This window comes from Gymnoscopelus microlampas (genome assembly GCF_963454915.1).
Source record: "Gymnoscopelus microlampas genome assembly, chromosome: 3".
Lineage (NCBI taxonomy): Eukaryota > Metazoa > Chordata > Actinopteri > Myctophiformes > Myctophidae > Gymnoscopelus > Gymnoscopelus microlampas.
The window spans coordinates 53,414,717-53,437,740 of record NC_139940.1 but is presented as its reverse complement, the minus strand read 5'-3'; the positions used below and the strand labels follow the sequence as shown (position 1 = coordinate 53,437,740).

General features: G+C 42.1%; 1 protein-coding gene across 1 annotated transcript in view; it reads left to right on the top strand.

Moving 5' to 3' along the window:
- The first annotated feature begins 7,089 nt into the window (after positions 1-7,089).
- Positions 7,090-23,024, top strand: part of LOC311042437 (aryl hydrocarbon receptor-like) — a 41,726-nt gene continuing 25,791 nt past the window's right edge. The window contains exons 1-3 of the mRNA XM_084053170.1: positions 7,090-7,523; positions 8,532-8,749; positions 20,075-20,166. Of these exons, the coding sequence (XP_083909296.1) occupies positions 7,474-7,523; positions 8,532-8,749; positions 20,075-20,166 (360 nt within the window). The 5' untranslated portion in view covers positions 7,090-7,473. The remainder of the gene's footprint in view (positions 7,524-8,531; positions 8,750-20,074; positions 20,167-23,024) is intronic.

The window sequence follows — 23,024 nt, the reverse complement described above, 5'->3', positions numbered from 1 at the left end:
CTCCATTGGGGTCGTTTGTACTCAATTCATAGTGACATTAAATGACAGACTACTACTATGCAGAACATCAAATAGGCAGTTTTTTTTTAAAGATAAAGAAAATATGTCCAGTAAACAGTTTGAGGGGGGAGGGGAGGTTAGAACTTTTACAGGGCCAGTTTGGAATGGCAGACACCTGAAGGTACTCTTTTAAGGCAGTTTTGAAGGAGGAGAGTAGGGTTTTTAACTCCTATACGACTTTTGGTAGGGCATTCCACCTTTTGGTGGCAGAGCAGGAGAACGAATTCAACCCATTGTTTGTGCCACCTCTGGTGTTGTGAGTGTGGACGTTCATTTACGTTTTTGAAGTACTTTGACAGGTACATGGGTATCTTAACGCTGTGGTGTATCTTGTGGACCAGGCCCATATTGCACGTTGCTGTCCTCTACCCTGAGCCACCACCCGACCCTAGCAACGTGAGCAGAGGTTAGATGAGTTGTGGGTGTAAGGCCAAGAAGTAGCTATGGAGGCTATCTACAGCATATTCTGTAGATAAATAAATACATGTTTTTTTAAAATAATATTTAAAATCATCTTCTATTTTTTATAACACAAAACACAAACTGACCAGCACCAACATACTTAAACGATAACAAGGCAATCCCCAGTAAACAAAGAAATATACACATAAATAAGTAAATACATGAAAAAGAACAAGAAAGAAAATGAACTATACTCACAGCAGACGTCAACAAAACCCTGAGACAATCAGACAATGCACATCCACTGGCTGGCGTACATTCCAACCCGCATATACCCGCATATACTTACACATATTTTCGTATGTTGTGCTGTCTTGGGAGCACTGAGGGGCACGGATCTGACTGTGGGCCTGTTTAACCACTTAAACCATATTATGGTTAAGCGGAGAGCCTCAGGGCTCTATGTCTGTGTCTTTTCTGTTTTCTCTCTGCATAAAATGTCTTCGCTGAAAATAGCAGATCGGCAAGCTCACAACGCGCCGCGGCGCGTTGTGAGCTTGTCGATCTGCTATTTTCTGCGAAAGCTTTTCCCTCAGATTATGGATCCTGCGGTTTAAGTGGTTCATGTTTCAGTGGAACGCTCCTGTTAAAGTGTCATGAGAAGGAAATTGTCCTGAGCCCTATACTGTACATGCCACAGCTAATACCTTCCCTTCCACAAGGGCCTATATAGGTCTATACAGTTTATATAGCAGGACCACAATGGAAACAAGCCCCCAGAACTTTTAGCCTAAATGTTTGACTGTACCTCGTGCTGTTTACATTTCTGACTAATAAAGTATTCCATCAATCAATCAATACCTTCCCTTGTGCAAGGGAAAGAAAACTGCTCCTGTGGCAGAAGTGGTGGTCTTGATATAATAGACCGGTATAATCTTTCCTGCTCGCTTCTCGGCCCTGAAGCGGGGCGAATCCTGGAGGGGTGCGAATCGTGGAACAGTGAAAATCAATGCAGGTCCTGCAGAGATGGCAGGTTGCAGCAGATGACCCTCTTGGCTGAGTGGATGACCAGCTGCAGTCTGCACCTTTCCTAGTCAGAGACGGTGAACCAGCTGGTGGTTATGGATACTGTGTGGATCGACTCGACGATGACCATGTCGAACTGAGCCAGTTAGGGTTAGGGTGCGGGTTTGGTTCGGGTTTAGTATTAGAAACGTCGGAGCGCTGCGCTGTCGGAGGAATGCGCTGTCGGACTAACGTACTGCACCCGTTTTCTGTAGCAGGTTGAAGTTCTTCAGCTGAACAGAGGAAGAACATCCTCTGCTGCATCATGGGCCCTCTTGGTTCTCCACACGCTTGAGGTCTCTCTCTAGGTCGTCCTCACACAAGCTCTCCATCGTCGCTTCCAGTCATCCCGGTGCTCCATACATCTGGCCAGTTCGTTGGTACTTTGTGCTCCTGCATCATTCTTGAGTACATCCACGTATGTTAGTGCGGGACGTCCTCGTGACCGATGCCCGTGTGTTGGTTCCCACAGCACCAATTTGCTGTCTGGCAGCTCTTGATGCCTTTGGCAGTGTCCCGCTAGTCTCATTCTCCTGGCTGCAATCCTCCTGTAAGATTATTGTTCCCAGGAATTGATAGTACTCCACCGTGGTAACGGGGGGAGTCGGACAGAACGAGGGGGGGACAGAGGGGTTTGGGCACTTCATGAAGTGCACTACCATCTCTACAGTCAGCTTAGAGCATTGATCTCTATAGTTGTTCTGGCTGCACCAGGAAGCCAGGTGGTCAACCTCTCATGTGTAGGCAGACTCATCCCCATTGGAGATTAGACCAATGAGGGATGTGACGTCCACAAGGAGGGGGGAGAGCATGCAGCCCTACGACGCTCCAGTGCTGGTGGACTGAGTGGTCGAGACCAGAGCCTTCTATTAGAGAGTTGCGCCAATGAGGGGTCAGAAACAGCGTCGGTCACGTGGTTCATGTAGCTGGAAATAGTGACAAGGAGCCGTCGACTTCAATGTATTCCATGAACTTCCGGTTTAGGGATTTGTCACTATTCGCCAATGTATGTGTATGTAGAAGACCTGGCCCGACGAAGTGGACGGAGTTGGCGTAACTCTCTAATAGATGGCACTGGTCGAGACATGCTTACTGCATGTTCAGCTGAGTGGTTATCTCAGGAACAGAGCTGAGACGATTGGTGTTGAAAGCAGAGTTGAAATCCACGAACAGTTTTCTGGAGTAGGTTCCCAGGAGAACTAGGTTGCTGGAGGATGAAGTGCAGGCCCATGTTGACTGAGTCATCTATATATAACCAATTGACTAAATAGGGGTACTAAAATACATAAACACACTACTGACTACGCCAGTTGGGATTGCACCAACAACCATTTAAGGCTATAACTTTAAAAAGGAGGTTTGTTGTACAGAGCTTTATAACTGGGTTGGGGAGCTTAGTGAAGACACCAGATTGACAAAATGTAACATTTACTTCATATTAAATATAGATACAGATTATGCCATAGATACAGATTATGCCACTGCTATAACATATACAATAAGGCGGTCCTCAGCACCATAGAACACATTTCTTCTCCATGCATCATGAGCAGGTAAGGCACACTACATCAAAAGGAGTATCAACTCAAGGTTAGTTTCACTGCAACAAAACACACACACAATTAGTTTGACTACTCTTAAAGCCTACATGGTATCACAATGGAGAGGAGCTCAGGCTTTGCAGTGGGTTAAAACATTACAAAACAAAATACTTCAATACAGACTTAACATTACATGCACGTAATAAAACAACCAGTCGTACCAGGGTGAGCAGAATGAAGCGCAACTTAGTTAAGCAGAAACCTGCCACTCCTATTAATCAGTGACGCTCACGCTCAAACCAGGTAACCTTATTTCACTTGAGAAGTATAATATACATTAAAAACGTATTGTGACGCTGGAGCACACTCTGCTCACCCATGACCAAATCTGTTTTCTGCTTGCCAACTGCTTTAAAAAGCAGGCCCAGATCATGATTGGTTGGCATTATCAGAGTGGCTCACCAATCCTGATCACCAAATCTCCACACATGTACACCTGCACTCAATGACACAATAAACCACAATCAATTGGTGTCAAAGACATACATACGATACACTAAAGGTCACACCCAGTGTGAAGAGAGTGGTGCCTTTACGTGTTTTTACTCATTTTAACATCTTTTACGTATTTTTACTTATTTTAAGTATTTTTACTCAGTTTAAGTATTTTTACTCAAAAGTGTGTGTGTGTGTGTGTGTGTGTGTGTGTGTGTGTGTGTGTGTGTGTGTGTGTGTGTGCGTGCGTGCGTGCGCGTGTGTGTGTTGCACTCCTGTTTGTGTATAATTAGTGTAACTGGTTGCATCTTTGTGTTGCAATCAGCCGCAGCTGTTGAGGTCATGCTGAGGTCGTGCTCAAACATACGGACAGACACACACACACACACACACACACACACACACACACACACACACACACGGACAAAGTCAGTCCTTGGAGTGGGTAGCACCACTCAAAAACTCCACCAGGTTACATTTAGACCTGTGGGCAAACTGCAGGGGGTCCAGCAGGGGGTTGTGAGGGTCTGGAGGTGGGACAGCGCAAGGCCCTCAAGGGACTTCATTACCACAGAGGTCAGGGTTACTGGTGTGTATCATGAAGGCCCGTGATCCTCTGCTTTCTGGGGATGACCTGAAAGAGAGAGGTATCCAGCATGGCATTTGTTTGTTCTTTACCGTGTTAATTTATTTCAATTAGCTACTTTTTTCTTAAAGGTAGGGTAAGGTTTTTGTTAAAAGGTTAAAGCACTATATTCTGATAGTAATCATTGCTATAGAGTGTTAGTTCAGTAACAGGAGTCTCCCTGTCTCTCCAGCTCTTTGATAGACAGAAAATACGTTCTCAGGTGGGTGACACCATTTCAACCAACCAGGAGAGAGTACCCATTTATCAGCTTCATTTTGTAGTGTTCTAGTTCTAATTTTGCATGCTCATTTATTTGTGTCATCACTTCCAATGTCACTTGTTAAATCTGTTTCCTGTCTGAGGTCTCTGTCCTGATTCGATTAAATTGGTATCCTGACCTGAAAAGGCATTTTCTGTTTAATAAAGAGCTGTAGAGGCATCATGTTACTGAACAAACACTATAGCAATGAGTACTATCAGAATATAAAGCTATTAAACACTTATTTTAACCAAATAAAATCACTTACCCTACCTTTAACCTGCAAGGTTAAAGGTAGGGTGCAAGGTTAAAGGTAGGAAAAAAATCGATTTGAGTTACAAATGTCTGCTTAAAAAAAAGAAAAATTCAAACATTTGCACAAATGTTCATGATTTTTCAAAAATAGTAGATCTACAAGCTCATAGTGTGGCTCGGTGCCGCGCTATGAGCTTGTATATCTGCAACAGCCACATGAATCTAAAATGACCGAGATGCGTTCCCGGATTGAATGGGTTAAAAGTATTGTCCATACACGTTTAAAATGATCCCAGTGTTTCACCATTAGTGACCTGCCTGGGCCTGGTTCACAATTACTGCATCAGCTGGTGAACCGGTGAAGCTGCTGATGGCTTTAATGAAAGACATGTGATTGACTTACACTTCGTCATGACTTACATTTTAGAGAGTTAGCTGACACTCTAGAGAGCAGTGGTTCTCAACCATATACTATACTATATACATATATACCGATACTTTCCATTCAGTAAATAAGCTTTAACACATACAAATAATTATTTGACTCTGCCAGTGACACTCGGTATGTATATTTACAGCAGCAAACATTACTATACAATAAGAGATACAACCTTTGTGCCAACAAGTCATTAATTGAATGGGTTCAAGTTAACCGGGGACCTCTTTAATTCCATTCAATGTCCCTGGAAATACCAGGAGGGCTGTAACTTTTTTTTGTAAACTCTGTACTAAATGATGTGGTTAAATCAAATGAACAATATATTTATAACATATTAATATTATAAATTACTAGAAAATGTGCTCCTCGGAGGACAGGTCTCCGCCAGCGGACCCGTGCTATTTTAACCAAAGGAAATCACTTACCCTATCTTTAACCATAGTTTTCTAGAAATGTTCTAATTCTTACCAAAGATAGAACATGTTACTATATCATAGCAATTATATTATTATAGCAATAAGTAATGAGATCCAGAGGTGGTAAGCAACCACAATCAAATCAACCATCGAACAGTCATTATTACTACACCAAGCTTCAGACGATGATTTGCTGCTTCTTCAGTTCGCGTACTGGGAGTTAGTTGCATTGTGTGATCTCAGCTGTGATCTCAGTTTGTACTGGAAAGTACTGTTCCTGATTTATATTACATCAGAATATGTAATATAGACCTGCCAGCCACTGGCAGGTCTTGACCAATGTTAGGTGTTCTCAGACGGACACACACGCACGGTCGGGTAATTTGTACTGGAAAGTACTGTTCCTGATTGATCCTGTCTTACCTATTTATATAACATATTGTGATGTCACAATGCAGCTTGACCAATGTTGGGTGTTCTCAGACGGACACATAGAGACGGACGGAGAGGAAAAGATACTCTCCATTAATCCTGTCAATATTACATATTGTCACGTGTCACTTGACCAATGTTAGCTTGGCTGGTGGATAGGTGTGGGGAAACTGGGAAACTAGGGAAACTGCACTTCAGTCTTTGTGAGATGTTTTACTAGACACCTTTACAAACACATTGGTGAGGATTTTTGGTAAGGAATTTATTCCAAGATTGGAACTTTTTCTGCTAATATCCCCTGACTAAATGTTAGCTTGGCTGATGGCACTGATGTCACTTCGAAACGTGTAAACAACGTTTCGAAGTGACACACCTATTTATAGGTATGTATTTCGTCATGCGTCTCGCTAGCCAATCAAAGCACACCCTTTCAACATATTGTCTCGTGTCACGTGAAGCTTGACCAATGTTGGCTTGGCTAGGGGGGGGACACACAGCGGGACGGGAACAAAAACATACTCTCCACCATGCCTTCGGCCTGGCAGAGACAACCACCATGCCTTCGGCCTGGAGTAGACAATAAAGTAATAGTGTATTCATAATAATATAATATAATATAATATAATATAATATAATATAATATAATATAATACAGGGGTCTTCAACAGGGGGTCCGGGACCCCTAGGGGTTCCTCAGAGTTACTACAGGGGGTCCGCCAAACCATTGTATGATATGATTTTTTTTTTTTTTACATTAACCACTTGAACCCTAGCATCCCTTTATGAGGAGAACTTTGGCCAAAAATAGCAGATCTTACAACGCCTCGTGCTGCGGGGCATTGTGAGCTTGTAGATCGGCTATTTTTGGGAAAGAGTTATCTGTAGAGGGGAAAAAAGAGCAGCAAAAGATATAGAGGGGGTCCCTGGTTCATCTCTCTCTCCGCTAGGGGGTCCTTGGCCTGAAAACGTTGAAGACCCCTGATATAATATATTATAATGGGTTCATAGCAGTTCTTTTCGGACACGCGACACCGCGGTACCAAGGAGTCCACATTAGAAACGCCCTTGTTGTCCGGTAGGCGGGGCCTCCTGTAGTGTTATTATCATGGTCTAAACGGGGCTAAAAAAAAAAAGACCAACTTTTAACGTCTCGCCACTATTCAACCACTTAACGCTTCACTTTGTGCTTCTTAAACGACGACATTTAACCCTTTTACCTCCCGTTTTTGTACTTTCTTTACGGACTTTTCATGGAGTTTAACTCTTAAACAACGTCGCTGTGAAAAAAACCTCCTGGGTTGATAAGTGAAGAAGCTAAGCTAACGCGGCTAACGCTAGACCTCCTCCTCCTCCAGTTGATGGCTTAACTTTTTTTTTTCTCAACACGACGGGGGAGGAAAAAACACCGAAACAAAGGAATAATAGCGACTAATAACCGTTTATAACGGTTTGAAAAGGCGTCATAAAGGAGCGTAATAAGCATGAACACCGCCACGTATGCGGGGCGCAAGAGAAAAAAGCCCCAGAAAAGGTGAGAAAAAAGAAGAGAAAAAAAGGGACTTCGCGGTTCAGTCCGTACGACGGTGTCGCGCGGGTTGAAAAAAAAAATCGATCTACAAGCCCCCAGACGCCGTTCTGGGAGGCTTGTAGATCGACATAATTTTGAGGCATTGTTGAGGCATTGTTAATGCTGAAAAAACGACGACACGTCATTTTCTTTTTTTTCTAGTTTTTTTCCCCCCTTTTTTTCCGGGCAGCTTCTACAAAAAAAAAAAAACCTCCTTGATTTCCGGTCATTCTTTGTTTTGCGTTTGACCCGTGTGATGATGATGCTGTGCTGTATGCTGTCATTTACCGTAAATGGTTCACCTTAGATGCACCGTAGAATCAGTGGTTCTCAACCTGTGGCTCGCGGCCCCCATGATGGTCCCCACATGATTTTTTATTTTTTTGAGGGGGAGGTCCTCAGATGACAGTGAAGTGACAATTTAAGGACCTGGAACTTTTTTAAGACCTTTTTAATACCTCCGAAAAAAATTAAGAAAATAAAAAAGAGACCATTCCTGCATATCGAAATGTAATCAACTAACTAATATATAGGCTACTATAAAAACTGGTCAAACATTGGCCAAATTGTCAGTTAATATAAGAAAGAGGCAAATATTGTGAAAATGATAGCCGATCTCAGCGCTGAACGTGTGAGCTTGTAGATCTGCTAATTTTCACAATATTTATCTGTGGGAACTGAGTCAAACTAAATTGAACGCCTCATGCCCAGTTCAAATATGATTATTTTTGGGGGTCCCCAGTTCAAATATGATTATTTCTGGGGGTCCCCAGTTCAAATATGATTATTTTTGGGGGTCCCCAGTTCAAATATGATTATTTTTTTTTGGGGGGGGGGGGGGTCGCGGCCTGAAAAAGTTGAGAACCACTGCCGTATATGACAGACAGACAGTAGAGCGTTACCTCATAATATGACATGCTCGTTTCAATATCCCTCCTCCTTCTCTCTTCTTCCTCTCTGTGCTGTCTACAGTGCCAAACAAAGGCCGGCCGAAAGCAGCAGCAGCAGCAGCAGCAGCACCAGCGTTGTCAAGTCCAACCCTTCCAAGAGGCACCGGGAGAGGCTCAATGGAGAGCTGGAGAGGCTGGCCGCCCTGCTCCCCTTCCCCCAGGACGTCATCACCAAGCTGGACAAACTGACCGTCCTCAGGCTCTCCGTCAGCTACCTCCGCGCTAAGAGCCACTTCAATGGTAAACGCACCCTCGCGGTGGTTTGGTTTCACGCTCGTGCCCCCCCCAATAGGCTCTATGCACAGCAGCCATAGTGGGAATGAATTGGGCCGCTTCCTTTCTTCCTTCACAGGTGTTACCAATGATACTAATTAAGGCTCTGTTCCATTTAGTGTGGCATAGTGGTTGTCTTATTTTCAAGGACCCCCATAACTCCGAGAGTGTACAAATGGAACCAAATGGACCCTACAGGTCCATTTGGTTCCATTTGTACACTCTCAGAGTTACACACCCACCATTTGGGAACCAAATGGAGTGTTTCTAGTGAGCCAACATGCACGATATCAGCACCCTGACCAGAATGGAACAGAGCCTTCATTAGTATCACTGGTATCACTTGTGAAGGAAGTAAGAAGAGACCCAATTTCTTTCCAATATGGCTGCTGTGCATAGAGCCTATTCACACCAGCAAGCAAGTGTGTGTCACACACTGGCACGTTCTGATTAAGCAGCGATTTTGAATGCAAAGTCTAGGGAGCAGTGGTGTAAAGTTACCAAGTACATTTACTCAAATATTGTACTGACGTGACGTCCAATTTTGAGGTGCTTTTACTTTACTGGGGTATTTCCAATTGTCTATACTTTTACTTCTACTCCACTACATCTCAGAGGCAAATATTGTACTTTTACTCCACTACAATTATTTGAAAACTTGAGTTACTAGTTACTTTGCAGATATAAATGATTACATTATAAAACACACATTAACCACTGTAGCCTTATTTTAAATCTAGGATATTTGAAAATAGCCGATCTACAAGCTCATAACATGTCGCCTCGCGACGCGTTGTGAGCTTGTAGATCTGCTATTTTCAAACATTTTAGTACTTTTACTTGTGGTACTTTAAGTACATTTTGATACCAATACCTTTGTACTTTTACTCAAGTCAATTTTGCATTCCGGACTTTTACTTGTAACAGAGTACTTCTACATTGCAGTATTGATACTTTTACTTAAGTAAAACATTTGAGTACTTTTTCCACCACTGCCCAATTCACACCAGCAAGCAGTAGTGTGCCACACTGGCACGTTCTGATTGAGCAGCGAGTTTCAATGCAAAGTCTAGGGAGGCAAGTGTCTCCACGCTTTTACATGGTGTCGGAACGCTCAGTAGCAAAAAGCAGCGCGCGTCAAACCTGATACAACCTCAACCTTGACGCCTCGTGCACTAGCGTCGAACCAATCATATCCCCTCTTCTGTCACATTCTCCACCCACCATGGACAGAACATCTTCTCCCCTTACATCAGCGAACACCACATAAAAACGCAAAATACTCTACCATTGATATTTTTTCTTTGGTTGTTAATCTGCGTATATGAAGTAGATATTTCTGTGTGAATGTCTTCGTTACACTCACTGACAGTGGTCTCGCGTAGCCAGACAACTATTCCACAATCTCCGAATGCGATATAGAGTCTGGAACTACACCAAAATCCGAGACAGGAAATTGTCATCTGTCATTTCTGTTCACGAAAATATAGCTTTAAATATCTTTACATGAAAATGTTTTAATTTCCATTTCGGCTAAAGCATCAATCTATATTATGCTTAGATGATTTTGATTTATATTCATATAGATTTGCGCGACTGTAAAGACGAAACGGAAGTGGGAAGGAGACGTCACGTCCACTTTATCGCTTTAATTCTCAGAGCGTCCGTGCTCCAGACTTCCTGACGGAAGCATTGAAAATTGTGCTCAAACCTTGTTCACGTCAAGGATCCCCAAAATTACATGTATTTGGCCGCCGACCCACATCTCAAAATATGTTGTTCCAGGGACCTCCCAGAAGCAAAGATTTGAGTAAAAAAAAAAATGCTTTCCAAAATGTTATATTCAAAGATTTGCAAAAAAAATCCCGTTTTTCGAAAATAGCAGATCTAGTGCCGCGCTATGAGCTTGTGTGTCTGCTATTTTTGAATAGCCAAAGACATCTTAAAATGACACAATGGGAGGCAACAGTCTGGCTCGCGAGACTCCACTAACGGTGACCTTGTGCTGCAGTTTGTTTTTTCTCTGATTAAGATTGTAGAGATAGCCGGTGCCATTTTGCAGCAGGCAATGCACAGGAAACGTAGCATTCCAGCGGACCGTGCCGCATTGCTGTACGACAATCTCGCCTTTTAATATCAAAAAGTCTTTAACTAGCAGCTGTAGGTGCTAATAGGCTCTATGCACAGCTGCCATATTGGAAAGAAATTGGGCCTCTTCTTACTTCCTTCACAGGTGTTACCAATGATACTAATGAAGGCTCTGTTCCATTCTGGTCAAACAGAGTCAGGGTGCTGATATTAGTGCATGTTGGCTCACTAGAAACACTAGTGGGTCTCAAAGTGTGGTCCAGGGACCCTCATGGTTCCTTGAGAGGGTGTAACTCTGAGAGTGTACAAATGGAACCAAATGGACCCTCCCGGGTCCATTTGGTTCCATTTGTACACTCTCAGAGTTATGGGGGTCCTTGAAATTAAAAAGTTTGAGAACCACCGTGCTACACTAAATGGAACAGAGCCTTCATTAGTGTCATTGGTAACACCTGTGAAGGAAGCAAGGAAGGGGCCCAATTTCTGTCCAATATGGCTGCTGTGCATAGAGCCTATTGAATGAAGATGAACGACATGGCGTATTTAATGCCTAAAAAATGTTTACATTCTTGGAGGCAAGCGAGTGCCTGCATTTTCTTCCTTCCTGTGTCCTGTGAGCTTTGCTGCACCGGGGCTCTCGCTGGGGCGTGGGCTATAGCCACACACACGACACCACTTGAAACAGACAGAAACAAACTGCTGTGTGGACGTAGCAAATCTAAAAGTTGTTTAAACTAGCGGTTGTTGATAGATAAGACCACCAAAAACAACATACGTAAACAATCTTATCAGCGGTGTTGTAGGAGCAGTAGTGGAAAAGGTACTCCCGATATTTTACTTGAGTAAAAGTATCAATAGTGCAATTTAGAAATACTCCGTTACTTAAGTAAAAGTCCGGAATTCAAAATACACTTGAGTAAAAGTACCAAAGTATTGGTATCTAAATGTACTTAAAGTACCAAAAGTAAAAGTACTAAAATGTTTGAAAATAGCAGATCTACAAGCTCACAACGCGACACGTTGTGAGCTTGTAGATCGGCTATTTTCAAATAGCCTAGGTATAAAATAAGGCTAAAGTGGTTAATGTATGTTTTGTAATGTAATCATTTATATCTGCAAAGTAACTAGTAACTAAAGTTTTCAAATAATTGTAGCGGAGTAAAAAGTACAATATTTGCCTCTGAGATGTAGTGGAGTAGAAGTAAAAGTATAGACAACTGGAAATACTCGAGTAAAGTAAAAGTACCTAAAAATTGCACATAAGTACAGTACTCGAGTAAATGTACTTAGTCACTTTACACCACTGTTGTAGGAGTACCCGTGGCTCCCTGCGCCTCACAGCAGTTTGCTCTGTCGAGACGGGGCGAGCGAGCCGTCGGGCACTTAGAAATAGATACCGCCCCGCTGTCGGGTCTCTCGCAGCATGTTTGTAAACAACCTATTCATTTTATTTAGCCAATAAACGGGGGGGGGTCGCGTAGTCGCTCGATACGTATCGATATCACATCTGCAGCTGCTGCCAGTTTATCCCATTAAGACCTGAAGCCGATTCTACATGTCTCCTAAATCCCAACAGTATTCTGAAAAACGTATGTTTCTATATCAGTGGTGCTCACTCTTTTTCATGTCAAGGACCCCCAAAATTATATTTATTTGGCCGCCGACCCAATCTCAAAATATTTAGTTCCAGGGACCCCCCAGAAGTTAAAAATGTTTGCTTTAAAAATATATATATATTCAAAGATTTGCACACATTTTCACGATTTTTCTAAAATACCACATCTACAAGCTCATAGCGCGGCACTCGGTGCCGCGCTATGAGCGTGTAGATCTGCTATTTTTGAATAGCCCAAAGTGTAAAAGAACGCTTTTTTAGCTCAAATCCAAAAAATGACACAGATGCGTTCCAGGTCTTAATGGGTTATTTACAAAAAAAAAGCACGACCTCTCATTCACTCTCGTTTCCTCACCTCGATAGCAGACGCGCAGACGTTGACAGGCGGTGAAAGGCTGTCGCTCGTAACGTCAACAGTGTCGCGGGGTCGAGGCGTCAAATCTGCAGTACGCACCAAACAAAACAAAGCGGTTGGTGGAAAAAAGTACTCGCGTTTCTTACTTAAGTGAAAGTGTCAACGCTGCATGGTAGAAGTACTCTGTTACAAGTTGAAAGGCCCGTGTTCAAAATGTTACTTGAGTCAAAGTACAAACGTATTGGCATCAAAATATACTTAGAGTACCAAAAGTGAAAGTACTAAAATGTTTGAAAATAGCAATTTTGAAAATCTGCTATTTTCAAATAGCCTAGGTATAAAATAACTATTATTATAAAGTAACTATTAACTAAAGTTTTCAAATAATTGTAGTGGAGTAAAAGTATACTATTTGCCTCTGAGATGTAGTGGAGTAGAAGTAAAAGTGTTTGAAAATGGGAAATACTCCAGTAAAGTAAAAATGCCTCAAAAGTGTACTTAAGTACAGTACTTGAGTAAATGTACTACTTAGTTACTTTACACCACTGAAAACAAATCATCGCAGAGCAAACAAACGGAAAGAACGCCGCGCCTCGCCGAAGTTCCTTTCGGTAGTTCTCGTGCCTTTTAACTAAGCCGAACATTACAGCAGAGACACTAATGCAAAACAGTGTGTGTGCCTGGCCAGAAAACTCAATGTGCTCATGATTATTGTTTTATTGGCAACGTACCATGGACAGTATTGTAGAAAGGTTGTCTGTGGAGGTCAGGAGGTACAAACCTCTTGAGGGTCTACAGACCAGGTGGCTGTTAATAAACCCCTTAACCCATTAAGACCTGAGGCGATTCTTAAAAATGTTTTCTAAATCCTAACAGTTTTTTGAAAAAAAAAATGAAAAAAAAAATGAAGATTTTTCAAAAATAGCAGATCTACAAGCTCATAGCGCGGCACTCGGTGCCACGCTATGAGCTTCTAGTTCTGCTATTTTTCAATAGCCAAAGAAATCTAAAGTGACACAGATGCGTTCCAGGTCTTAATGTTAAGACCTGAGGCCGATTCTACAAAATTAGTTTTACACATTTAATGTCTTCTAAAATCCTAACAGTTTAAAAAAAAAATGGCGCTACATCAGTAGTTCTCAAACGTTTTCATGTCAAGGACCCTCAAAATTCTATGGATTTGATTGCGGACCCCCATCTCAAAAGGTGTTGTTCCAAGGACCCCCCAGAAGCAAAGATTTGAGTTAAAAAATAATTAAAAAAAAGATATATATTCAGACATTTGCACACATTTCTCACGATTTTTCAAAAATAGCAGATCTATAAGCTCGTAGCGCGGCACTCGGTACCGTGCTATGAGCTTGTAGATCTGCTATTTTTCAATAACCAAAAGAAATCTGAAAAATGACACAGATGCGTTCCCGGTCTTAATGGGTGAATGGAGAGAGACGGCACACATTTTCTCACCAGAAAAGGGCAAAATCTCTTGAGACTCAAATATGTCAAAGCACGTCAAAGGTTGTAAACAAAACAGCAGAGATCGGTGGTAAAAAAAAAAAGCATCGTTCCAGCACTGTATACAGTGGACAGGGTCTATATACCGACGTTCGGAACTCGGAGCAAAGCCGCCGCGGCGGCGACTATAAAACAATGAATCCTCAGAGAACGTTGTTCGTTTTCGGCTCAAGAGCTGCCTAAATGGAAAGAAAGGTCGACTTCATTTGCCAGCACGCTGCGGGGTTTAGCCCCAGCTCTGGTGCTGCTGCATGGTGTCATGTGGAAACTGAAAGACGTGACTCAAGTCTGCCATCACTGTAAAAAATTGTTTAACCCTTTAAGACCTGGATTTTCTTTTTGCTGATATACAAGCTCATAGCGCGGCACCGAGTGCCGTGCTTTGAGCTTGTAGATCTGTTCTGTTTTTTTTTAAATCCTGACAATTTGTGCAATATCTTTTTTTAAAGTGAACATTTGTAACTCAAATCTTTGCTTCTGGGGGATTCTACAAATGTCTTCTAAATCCTAACAGTTTTTTTGAAAAAAATGTTGCTATAGTATCAGTGGTTCTTCAAACCTTTTTCATGTCAAGGACCCCCAAAATGATATGTATTTGGCAGCGGACCCCCATCTCAAAATATGTTGTTCCAGGGACCCCCCCAGAAGCAAAGATTTGAGTAAAAAATGTTCGCTTGAAAAAATATATATATTCAAAGATTTGAAAAGAAAATCACGATTTTCGAAAATAGCAGATCTACAAGCTCACAGCACGGCACTCGGTGCCGAGTGCCGTGCTGTGAGCTTGTATATCTGTTATTTTTTAATAGCCGTAGAAATCTTAAAATGACACAGATACTTTCCCGGCCTTAATGGGTTAACTCTTGAGAGAGAACAAATGAAAACAAAGGGACACTTATGGGGTTCCATTTGTACCGTCTCGGGGTTACACACCTGTGAGGGTCCATTAGTACACGCTCAGAAAGTACTATTACTGTGTGAGGACAGAGTTTCTAAAATCACAGAAACGGAACATTCAATAATATTAAATAAATAATCCAATATTGTCGACTGAGATCTTGAGCAATAGGGTCGATACAACCCGACGCAAAACAGTCATGGGATCTTTTTGAGGCCTCTTAGACGGTTTTAGTCATTAACGATTCATAACACATACAATGCTTCCCTCATTGCCTCGGTATGAATACAAAGTCATTTTTAGGTTCTGACAGTCTTCATTTTTAGATGCCATGGATGGAAGTTATCTGGAGCTATCTTTAAAGGGTACAGGCATTTTTTTAATATGTTTGGTTGCCAGGTCTGTAAGTTAAAGGAGATGATGCGTGTGTTTGTATGTTATGAAAAGAGATGATGGATTGTACGCTATATGAAAGGAGATGGCGCGTGCCTGTGTTTTATGAAAAGAGCTGATGGTTTGTAAGCTGTAGCAGATGATGCGCGTCTGTAAGTTATGAAAGGAGAATGATGCAGGTCTTTTTTTTTTGTGCTACGATTTGAGAAGCCAATTAGTTTCTCCCAATTTAGTCGTTATTATGGATGTGTAAAAGAGACCAAAATGAAAATCGATTACTATAATTCTATTCTTACCGATTATTCGAATATTCGACCACACCCCTTTTTCAAATGTATTAGATTTTTTTTTTGACTGGGATTTGTTTGGGTGAAATTGTTCTGGGGATTTTCATCAAATGACTCATAGGTTACAATAACAGCATTGAATTGGCCTATAAACTGATTTTCAGAAATTAACAAAGACAGTAGCATGTACATCTTTTACATTATTGTAACTAAACTATTAAAGACGTGGTGAAATAAACAATTTAGCCTTTGCAACAGAACTTAAAAAAAAAAAAAAAAGTTATTCGATTTTTATCCTATTCGATTATTCGGACCCATCCCTAGTCGTTATGCCAATTAATTCCTCCCCACACACATTTCTGTGTCGCCCCCACTGGCTCCCCTGTCAGTGAGGAGCCCCTATAGGGAGGATGTAGCGCCTCCGTCCTGCTCCTCCCATTCCAGACCCCCGCTGACAGACGCCGGCCCCAGCCCGTGGCAGTCGCTGCGACAACGTTTTCCCCTCCCCACCTGGCTTCCCTCACCCGAAAAACGGCCATTTGTGTTTGTATAGACACTCGGTCAAGCCGGATGCACCGTGGCGGATTCATACCAATATGACCAGGGGTGATGCAACTTTGATGATGTAGTTATTACTTGTATCTCTTTCTGTCTCTCCTCTGTCTCTCCCTCTCTTTCTCTTCTTTCCCCCGACACGGTCGAGGCAGAAGGCCTCCACCCTAGAGCCTAGGGTCTGCCTGACGTTTCTTCCAGTTAAGCAGGAGTTTTTCGTTGCCACTGTCGCAAAATTGCTTGCTCAGGGTGGGACTGTCGGTTCTTCTCTACATGTAAAGTGTCTTGAGACAACTTTAATTAGAGGGCCACTATATTTCCACACTCACTCCAGAGGTCCACGTCGCATATACTGTCGGGCAGACACCTCTTATCTCCGTATTTTAACTCGCCAATCGCCATTCTATGCCACACAAAAGTAGCAAAAATAGCCGATCTACAAGCTCAAAACGCGTCGCAGCGCGACGCGTTTTGAGCTTGTAGATCTGCTATTTTTGCTACTTTTGAATTGGAATCCTGATTCTTTTTTTTGCTATTGTTTTATTTGAATCCTGAAAAAGCAACATTTTGATTTAATTTCAAATGCATTTAGTTATACTTATGTTAACATTATGAACTTACATACAAATACATTGGACATAAAATAGACAATAGAAATGTAATACTAGTCATGAAGCTACTAATATAGACTGAAGTCATTAAAGCGGGTCATGTTTGCATGTTTGCAATTTGTAACAGCTGCAATCAATAATACATCAGTATTCCGATGTATAACCTGCAGGTTAAAGTCTTAAGTTGAAGGTGGGGTGGCCGCATCATGGCCCCCGGGCCGCCAGTTGCCCATGTATGCCATAGACTCTGCCCGCGGTGGTGGACACTAGGTACCTTTACCTCTGCACCGCCCGAGTGCCCTCTCTGTCAGTTATGAATGGAGATGATGCAAGTGAATTTGTTATCGCAAGTCCTCGTTCGATGTTTGTCAAAGCACTTTACACAAGTGCACATTGAACTGAAAATGATGTCATAAAATGAGAAAAACCTGTACAAGCTATGCTTGTATAAGAGTATCGTTTAAATCTGTCCTTTGATCAAAATTGCTTCCAAATGGTGTGCCGTCGTCAGTGGTGGAAAAAGTACTCAAATGTTTTACTTAAGTAAAAGTATCAATACCGCAATACTCTTGTTACAAGTAAAAGTCCGGAAGTCAAAATTGACTTGAGTAAAAGTACGAAAGTATTGGTATCAAAATGTAGTAAAAGTACTAAAATGTTTGAAAATAGCAGATCTACAAGCTCACAACGCGTCGCATCGCGACGCGTTGTGAGCTTGTAGATCGGCTATTTTCAAATATCCTAGGTATAAAATAGGGCTAAAGTGGTTAATGTATGTTTTACAATGTAATCATTTATATCTGCAAAGTAAATAGTAACTAAAGTTTTCCAATAATTGTAGTGGAGTAAAAGTACAATATTTGCCTCTGAGATGTAGTGGAGTAGAAGTAAAAGTATTGGAAATTGGAAAAACTCCAGTAAAGTAAAAGCACCTCAAAATTGTACTTAAGTACAGTACTTAGAGTAAACGTACTTCGTGGCTTTACGCCACTGTCCGTCGTAGGGAAGCTTGGGGGCGAACTCAGGACATGTATTTTCTCTCCGCACACGTAAACTTGGCACAGATAAAGTTTTTCCCACTTCCGTTATGGGGGAACAGGTAGCATTTTAGCCCTTTTAGCTCAAAAGGAAGTATAGTCTACACACACACACACAGAGCCCTGAACCTCAACACTTCCTTTGTTCTCCCACAGCCTCCTCCTTCCTTTGTAGTTAATATTCCACGTAGAGGCAAAGCTTAACAATGGATCCCTGACACGCACTCCTATCTCGGGGCAGACTAGTGTGTCAGGGGGACAATAACATCACGTGGTCTCTCTCTCCGTCTCTCTGTGATCATTTTATTCCCTTGAGCCAAAAAAAACATGTCTCGTTGCCAGTGGTGTGAAGTAACTTAGTACATTTACTCAAGTACTGCACTTAAGTAGAATTTTGAGGTATTTTGTTTGTATTGCCAATTTTCAATACTTCTACTCCACTACATCTCCGAGGAAAATATTGTACTTTTACTCCACTACAATTATTTAACAACTTTAGTTACTAGTCACTTTGCAGATATAAATTATTATATTATAAAACACACATTAACCACTTTAACCCTATTATATACATAGGCTATTTGAAAATAGCCGATCTATTTCACCATGCGACGCGTTGTGAGCTACTTTTACTTTTGGTACTTGAAGTATATTTTGATGCCAATACTTTTGTACTTTAACTCAAGTAACATTTTGAACACAGGCCTTTCACTTGCAACGGAGCATTTCTACATCGAGGCATTGATACTTTTACTCAAGTAAAAAAAATGTGAGCACTTTTTCCACCACTGCTTGTTGCCTGCGTCGAAGCATGAAGGCTTTTTATATCAGTCATAACTCGGGACGGTCAGATCGTGGCGATTTCTTTTGTTATTAATTACCAGTGCGGTGGCTTTTTAGCTTATCCAGTTTGAAATAGATAGTTCTGAAGATTCCGGAATTCGGGATTCCTTGAACTTGGCCCGTGTTTAGTGTTCTTCAGGAACTGTGGTTCCCCAGACGCCTGACCCTCGAGGGGGGGGGGGGGGGGGTCCGCTTGGTTTGCGCGAGTAATCAGGAACAGACTTGTTGAACTGTTGACTGCGAAAGAGAAGGGGGTTATGAAACAAATTTGATAGTTGCCGGCTCTCACGACAAAAAAACTTTTTTTAACCTGTGGAGTGCGGTCGGTCGACCGGGGGCCCTGCCAAGGTTTTGATCGGAACCAGAGTTTTTTTTTGGGGGAGAGAATTCTTATGGGCCACGTTGAAGCGGGGCTTCAACAGGGGGTCCTCAGAGTAACTACAGGAGGGGGGGGCGGCAAATCTTGATATGGACCTTTTTTTTTTACACCAACCACTTTGAACCCTATCGTCCCTATTCTGAGGGGAACATTAGCCGAAAAATAGCAGATCTACAAGCTCACAACGCCTCGCGCTGCGAGGCGTTGTGAGCTTGTAGATCGGCTATTTTCGGCAAAGAGGTTTGGTGTGTAGAGGGGGGGGGGGGGGGGGGGGGGGAGAGCAGACCAAGTACGGAGCCAACGGTCAAGTTTACAAAGTATCTGTGTGTCTGAAACACACACATTTAACATGAATACAATATGTAGTGGGGGAGGGGGGGTCCCTGCTTCATCTCTCTCTCAGCTAGCCTGAAAAAACGTTGAAGACCCCCTGGTGTACAGTGAATGATAGATTTCAAAACCCTCGTGCATCCAGTCTCTCTTTCACCACGTCGACAGTCAGCGTTGCCTGTCAGTCGACGCGGGCCTCGGCGAACAGCACGACTATTGTTTCCAGTGAAACATCCTATTATTACGTTAGCTTGCCTCGTATAATGCATGATATCCATTAAATTGCAGCATCGTTATAGGTTTTTTTCTGTTAACCCTCTCCCCCTTTAAAACAGTGGTTGAGCGTTGGTAATAGATTTTCCTTTTTCTTTCTGTTTCCCCCCCCCCAGTCACCGTGAAGTCCAAGAATATCCCGCAGATAGAAGGCAACGGTGTGACAGACAACGGACCGCAAATTCCCGAGGGAGAGCTTTTGCTGCAGGTTGGTTGTCTTCATCTGATGTTATGTAATAATGATCATCATTTCAGGAAATGACGAAAACAAAACAAAAAAGTGGAGTTAGGAGGTTTTGTTCATCACTGATAAGAACAGCTGAATGGACCTCCAAGCTCACAATGAGGTTGGAGGTCAAAAGGGGGTGGAGCCTGGAGTCTGCAAAACCATCTAACTCCACCCCCCCTTTGGTGGACTTAGCTGGTTTAGCAGAAAGTTTGAGGATCCAATGGAGCTGGTTTTGTCAGAAGCACTTTTTAATACTTTTCATTGGTTCAATGTTTGTTTTATATTATATTATATATGTTATCAACACACAGATGTAAAGGGTGTTCAATAGCACTGATTTATGGGGAAAAAATGCAAAAGCCGAAAAATGGAGTTAGCTGCTTTCTGCCTTTCACGTAGAATTCAGCTTGAATTGGTTCTCCTTAGCAACTTTGGCTAAATGTTCACACAGGGCAGCTCGAATCAGATTTCTGACCTATCCAGATTGGAATCAGGTTGTTTTTTGAATGAAGTCTGAACAGTAGAAAACCACATGGAAACAGATTTGTGAAAATCAGATGTGAACCACATTCCTTGGTGGTTTGACATGGGATTGCCATCCGATTTCTAAACATGTGTCTTGGAGACTCGGGACACTGACGCATGATTTAGCCGATCTGCAAGCTCACAATGCATCACGGTGTGACGCATCGCGAGCTTGTAGATCTGCTATTTCCGGTGAGCGACACTGTCGTGACACAGAGTATGAGTTAAACATTGCTCGCGCCTGTGTTGTTACGTCTTTACCACAGCAACCAGTGCTGCTAGATTGGCGATGAACACACACATATCCGATCTGATTACTTGCAAATAACAGTGTGGACAGTCAGTCCTAAAGTTCATTATGAGAAACAACTATGCAGTCTGAACATGCAGTGGTTCTCAAAGTGTGGTCCAGGGACCCTCAAGGTTCATTGAGGGGGTTCCAAATGGAACCCTTGCAGGTCTGTAACTCTGAGCGTGTACAAATGGGTCCATTTGGTTCCATTTGTAGTGTTGATATTAGTCATATTTTAGTCATCTGAAATGTTTTAGTTAGTCTAGTTTTAGTCGACTAAATATCATAAGATTATAGTCGACTAAATCTACAGTTGATTTAGTCGACTAAAATGTATTTTGGCGGTGCCTTGATGGCATCGTAATGGCTGATTTTACACTTGGTTGAACGCTGAAAATAGCAGATCTACAAGCTCACAACGCGTCGCAGCACGACGGCGTTGTGAGCTTGTAGATCGGCTATTTTCAGCGAGACCGCCGAGATCGGCTATCGGCGAGATCGGCTATTTTCAGTAGATCGGCTATTTGTGAGCTTGTAGAGCTTGCAAGACCCGAGCGCAACCAAAGATAAAATGACTAGTCTTTTAGTTCTACTGGATCTATTCTCCACTCGTCCCTCACTAACATTTTAGTCTCATTTTTATTTGTTGACGAAATTGTCAATATATGTATTCTTAGTTTTAGTCATCATAGCTTAGTTTTTATTTCGTTTTCGTCAGTGAAAAAAGGTAGCCGACGAACATTTTTCGTCATAGTTTTAGTCGACGAAATCAACACCGATTTGTACACTCTCAAGAGTTATTGTGGTCCTTCAAAGGAAAAAGCTTTGAGCGCTGACGTTCCAGCGCTGACTTTATTGGGTGAACAGGTTCATTGCGTCCTGGAGTGCTGAAGGACACTTCAGCAGGTGTTGACCCCTGGGATGGGATGACTGAACAGGTGTCATTCTCTGGATTATACCCTAAGAAGACAAGGGAACTAAATAGAGCAAACAAGCAGAATCATCACGCTTGGTTTGGTCCCGCGTAGACCAGACCATCAGAGATCTCAGTCTACCGATAATATGTCAGAGGAAATATAAATTATAAATTCAATGTGTGGCCCCTATGTAACTAACCTACGGCCCGCTGCTTTGAAAACCAGTCCTGATACCATGTCGGTATGAAGAACCGCCCTAAAGTCTTTGCATTGGTTCTGTTATTTTTATGTCTATGTTTTTATTCAGAATGGTTTCCGCCCAGTTTTAGCTCATTCATTGAATTTAGACATCACCAGATATATCGGTAGGCGGAGATCTTTGATCATCTGGCTATGCAAGACTACTTTTAAAGGGATAGTTCACCCCCAAAATGACTTTTTTTCTATCGATCCCATGGAGACTTTAATTCATGGATTTGTTTGTTTGTTTTGTTTTTGCATTTCTAACTGCCAATAATTTGATGACCAACGGACCGGTAGGCAGTGGTTCCGGTAGGAGACACAAAGGAGACTCTTTGTGTCTCCTACAGGAACCCGCTGCCGGTCATCAAATTATTGGCTTAGGAATGAGACAAAAACTAAAAAAATATCCATGAATTCAAGTCTCCATGGGGTGACTAATCGATAGAAAAAAAGTTGTTTTGGGGGTGAACTATCCCTTTAACTCACTTCTAAAATAACACAGCAGACTCCAGGCGGTTCAATTTCACGCAAACGTACGGTATAAAACACAAGGATCGCCATGACAAGACGGGAATTGATTTCAGTCGGAGTGGCTGCACTATCGCCTGTTCCAAAACCAGAGGTGTAAAGTTACTAAGTACATTTACTCAAGTACTGTACTTAAGTACACTTTTGAGGTATTTCTTACTTTCCTTGAGTATTTACAATTTTCAACACTTTTACTTCTACTCCACTATATTCCAGAGACAAATATTGTACTTTTACTCCACTACAATTATTTGAAAACTTAAGTTACTAGTTACTTTGTAGATTTTGATTTTGAAAATAACATTTGAAAATAGCCAATCTACAAGCTACAA